This window comes from Penaeus japonicus, unplaced genomic scaffold (assembly GCF_977035675.1).
Source record: "Penaeus japonicus unplaced genomic scaffold, GWHDUDI00000001_assembly GWHDUDI00000013, whole genome shotgun sequence".
Classification (NCBI taxonomy): Eukaryota; Metazoa; Arthropoda; class Malacostraca; order Decapoda; family Penaeidae; genus Penaeus; species Penaeus japonicus.
The window spans coordinates 28,267,847-28,272,846 of NW_028234415.1; the positions used below are offsets into that span (position 1 = coordinate 28,267,847).

General features: G+C 47.5%; 2 protein-coding genes across 4 annotated transcripts in view; both read left to right on the forward strand.

Moving 5' to 3' along the window:
* LOC122268189 (uncharacterized) overlaps positions 1-5,000 on the forward strand; it is a 572,062-nt gene that overhangs the window by 329,191 nt on the left and 237,871 nt on the right. The window lies entirely within an intron of this gene.
* Positions 1-5,000, forward strand: part of Pits (Protein interacting with Ttk69 and Sin3A) — a 15,026-nt gene that overhangs the window by 9,929 nt on the left and 97 nt on the right. For both annotated transcript variants that reach the window (XM_043004805.2, XM_043004804.2), the window contains one exon: positions 315-5,000. This exon is cut by the window's right edge and continues 97 nt beyond it. In XM_043004805.2, the coding sequence (XP_042860739.1) occupies positions 315-470 (156 nt within the window). In that variant the 3' untranslated portion in view covers positions 471-5,000. The remainder of the gene's footprint in view (positions 1-314) is intronic.

Here is a 5,000-nt window from a genome sequence, read left to right on the forward strand (position 1 = left end):
ACACACACGTACACACACATGTGTATAGTGTTCATATATCTATCTATATATATATATATATATATATATATATATATATATATATATATTCATATCAATAATTATATTTATCATTATTGTAAGTTATTGCTGTGAATAGGCTAGATATTACTATTGATGCACATGCATATCCATAAAAGAACGAAGGAACATGCTTTGTGAAATCTTTTGCCAAGCAACCAAGCAAAAGCACTACCTCTCTCTATCTAGATTCAAAAGCCCAAGTTCCTAGTGATGTCTGCGGCGATTCCTAATCCTTTGCGTTGTGCTTGCAGGTGTATTGCCCGAGCGGCGACCGGTGTCCCCTGGCCGGGTCCTCGGTGCCGTGGGCCTTCATGCAGGGCGAGATAGCAACCATCTTGGGGACGGCCAGCATCTTGCCGCAGCACTCCCAGGACGAGGCCAAGACCAAAAAGGAGCGCGACACATAAGGCCGTGCCGTGGCATCTCTTCTGGTTTTAGTTGAAAGAAGGTCGCCGACGGTGCTCGTCTGCCGGTGACTTATTGTCGACGCCGACCGCAAGTTGCCGCGCTCGGCGTTGGTGGCGCTATGTACTAGCGTGTCCAAATGGTGCTGGATGTGGTCCTTGCTCTAGACTCTGTCCGGTTAGCGGTGGGGGCCGCGGCCGAGGTCCCCGCGTGGGCCTCGTGGCTCCACCACCAGCTGTGTCGGGCCGCCGGATTGGGACGCGGCCCGGGTCTGTGGGGCAGAGTCAGCTAGTCCAGGGAGATCTTCATAGTGACTGTTAGCCAATATGCGGACTTTCAGTGTGTCATTGAGGCGGCCGGCCGTTGTCTGCGCCAGCTCTCACCTGCCCGTCTTGAAATCGCTGAAGGAACAACTGTGACAAGACTCTGCGACACCTCAAGTGAACCACATCATCACTTTAATTATTAGTCGATTTGTTGCAGGTGAAGTTTTTACCGACACGTGCAATTTTTGTTCTTAAGACGTCCTGGGGAACTCAGAATGTAATGACGGCTCCTTGGTCTCGACCGACCCTCGAAGAAGACAGAAGAGAGCGGTTGGAGGACTGGAGACCGTTCTTGTGCCCAGGATCTATTGTCTTCAGGAGTGTGTGTGTGCTTGTGTGTGTGTGTGAAGGGGAACACATGACGTCCGTGGCCTGACCTTTGTGGATACGCCCCAAAGGGGTCGTCTGGCCTCAAGATTTATTAAAATAAAAAAGATAAAAAAGAAAAAAAGGCGAAGGCCGTCTAAATCGAGCTTCGCCTTCGGGTCTCGGGCGACGGAAGGCGACGCCGAACAGGTGTCCCTGCGAGTACCCGAGGCGTCGCCGCGTTCCCGAGTCCGCAGGTCTTGTGCTGGATTCTTCGAGTTTTTAATCTTCGGGGTTTGAGCAGAAATGTTTGTAATCTGTTTAGGCTGTACATATACGTTACCCTGTTATGTACACGCAACACACTGTACTTCTCACGCTGCGACACCGTGTGGACGTTCGCGATTACCAAAGGCTTAACTTGTATATTAATTGATATGGATATATTACTTTAGTGTAACGTGATAACACACTTAGCCTACTAGTCATTTATGATACTGGGTAATTTTGGTACAGTATCACGATTTGGAACTCCGTACTCGCTTTTGTAGGTTTATTAATGTTCCAAATATTCTCTTCCGGCATGTGGCAACCTTCCCGCCATACTAACACCGGCATAAGTTTAAGCGAAATAAAATGGGAAAAAATTTAAACTTTCTTCGGATTAACATGCAGATTAACTTCCTTCTCATACACGATGATCCGAGAGATGATTTAAAGAGAGAAAACAAAGTTTCGTAAACCAACAGCACATGATTGTCAAACTTTCTCCGTTGTTATTTTGTTTTTTTGTTTTCTTTTTGCAAGACATGCATTATTTTTTTGGAAACCGTTTTTTTCAGACTAGAAGTAGCAATGCGACTTTGTGTCCTCGATCCCGTTGGGCGTGAGAAGGAGGGGAGGCCGGAAGGAAGGGGGTAGGGAGGGAGAAGGGGCATACCCTCACCACTGGGGCACTCACTTCCGGTGCGATAATGGTACCAGAGAGAGGGGTGAAAGGGAGGGAAAGAGGGAAACAAAGAGCCAGCCGCCTTCCTCTCTTCTCTCACGTTTTCCTTTCGGACGCGTTTTGTCTTACAAGAGAAACACTTTTAGCTAAGCTTTGGAACAGTCATTCACATGTGAAAGTCAAATAAAAATGTAGAAGAAAAAACAATAATTTTTAAAGAAGCGCCTCTATGAATATGCAAAGGCTTCAAAATTCCCTTTAAAAGTCTTTTTTAGTGTTTCGTAATTTTTGGCGTTCAGTTCCAACGAAGGAACCGGTGTGGTTGACTGTCGATCAGTTCCAACTCCCTTGAGTCACTCTGCCAAACGTTTTCCTTTTCGTTGCTCTCTTTCCCCTCATTTCGCGCGCGCGATCGGTGAGTAGAGCCTGATTAGCCCAGCTAGTAGCGCTTGAGGTGGCGCGGGTTCGAGCGCGAATGCAAGCGCGAATGCAAGCGCGTGTATTCACGAGCGCGAGTTCCCGCCCTACAGGTTTGAGTGCCCCGCCCGACGTCCACCCCCACCCTCTGCGGGCACGAGGGTCTGAGAGGGGGAGAGCTGCTGCCGTGGGGAGTAGGAGGGTGGGGGTGGGGGGGTTGCCGCTGGACCGGTGATGACTGAATATATCTCATCGTCTGTTTTTTTTCCTTCTCTCTAACTCACTCTTTTCTCTTTCATGGGATTAGTTGCTAGTTTTTTATTTCCCTAATTAGCTCTCCATTCAGGGGGTATTTCGAAAGGTTAGAACCTTGTCCTTGGGCTTTTTAAAGTCTACTTTGAAAGACGGAGCAATACTGTGGGTTTCTGTAGGCGTTAATGTAAATAACACGGTGATCAGCCTCGACATTGAACAATGGGTTTCTTGTATAGCAATCCCGGTGGCGTTTGGGTAGAAAACGCATCCACGTGTAATCTTTTATCGATTTTTTTTTATAAATAAGAAGAAAACAAAGAACACGTAGAGAAAATTCGCACCCATCTTGGCGCAAGTTTTGTGAAAGCATTTTGATAATTAGTTGCTATGTTTACCGTCCAGGGAGCAGCACTCCTTCTCGCCCCAGACCCACTTAACGTCCATCAACTTCTTTTGTCTGATCATTCCCGTAATAGTGTGTGGTGAAGAGAACCCCCGCCCTCCTTTAAGACAAAAATATATGAAACAATAATAATGACAAAACCTTTTTTTGGAAACACTGCTGGATCGGTGTCCTATAGGCTACTGTCTGTCATGTCCACAACACTGCTTTGCAATCGTCTCAAGCCCGTGATTTTTAGCCGTTTTCGTCCGTGCCCTACGCAATAACATATTTCAAAAACCTCGTTATCATTATCATTTTGTTTTCCGTGAAATGGAAAAGCTGTTCGTGTCATGAATTGTTTGTTGACTGACTGACTCCTATCGCCCGTCTCCCACCCTTTACTCCCTCTCCTTCCCTTTGCCAGTACTTGTTCCTTGTTCGAAGCTTTTACAAATTCAGTGCTCCCTCCTTCTATCCCCCTCCCTCTAGTTTATCCAGCTTTTCAATGTCATCTGATGGCCAGGATTGGACGCGGCAGCCATGCATGAGAGCGGGGGACCAAATTCGAATAATTTTTGATGTTTGTACGTCTGAATCGGGAATTACCCTCCTCCCCCGTCTCTCAAACTGAAGTGGATGCTCCTGATAGCATTGCTGCCGAAAAAATCCAGTTTCTATTATTTTTTATATTTTTTTTCTTTGTTCTCTTAGTTGCCCTACGGCATTTTGTTGTAAGTATTAATGCTACTGGTGTTACTACTTTAAACTTTCAAAGGTACAAATGACGTAGCTCTTGACCTATTTTTGTAGAAGGGCTTTGTAAAAAAATAATGATGGTGTCGAAGGGGTTTTAGAAAGAAAAGATACTCTTCAGTTCCCCTTGCAACATATATATAACAATGTCCATTATGTGTTGAAATGGCGCAAAAAATGCCCTGCTTTGTTTATGAGTTGGCGTCCAGTGAAGAGAAGATTCACGTCGGGAGGCGATGTCTCTCACAGTGCTGATTGAACGTTTCGTTAGTCTCCGCCTCCTTGGTTCACGACGAAGCATCGACGAGAAACAGAAGACAAAACAAACAAAAAAGCGCTGAGTGAGGCGTGGGCGACGTCTTAGGTCAAAGGCGAGTGTGAGCGGCCGTCCGTCCTCACCCTCCGCTCCTTCTCCTGCCTCGGAGCACCCACTCCTTCGCGTCCGCTGGAGATCTCGTAGGATTCAGGAGAGTCTCTGGAAGATGTTGTTTCGGAGCCTCCTTCGGCGTAACCTCCGAGCGAGAGGAAGCCGCGTGGGTGGCGGCAGCGGGAGGCGAGAGGGGCGTGAGGGCGGACACCGCGGAGGTGTGCCTCATCCCGGGAGGGGTCGGCGGCGGCGGCGGAGAGCCGGAGGTGCCAAGTCCCAGCAGCCGACCCTCCACCCACTCCACCAGTAACCAGCGGTGCCACTTCTTGGCCACGAATGGTGCCAAGATGCAGAGTGTGCGAGTCGTGACGTCGATCACAAAGGAGAGAGAGAAAGCGAGAGAGAGAGAGTGAGAGAGAGCGAGAGAGCGAGCGAGCGAGCGAGCGAGCGAGAGCGGGAGCGGGGCCGTGGACGGTAGAGTGGGAAGCGGACACCTCAACCAATGCTGTACAGTACTCTAGGCTGCCCGCTACTCTATGGCATCATACATACTTGTTTATGTATGATTTTGATGTACCTGCTTTTAAGATATATATAAATATATATATACAAATTGTTGCCAAGGGCGACTTTTAATACCTGTTCATATGGATGTTGTTGGTCTCTTATCATTGTAAAGAGTGTACAGTGAACACACGCATAGTATAATTATATGAAATTATATTACCTGCCGCAACTATTATCACTGCTGTTCTGATCAGTGTTATTTTCCCT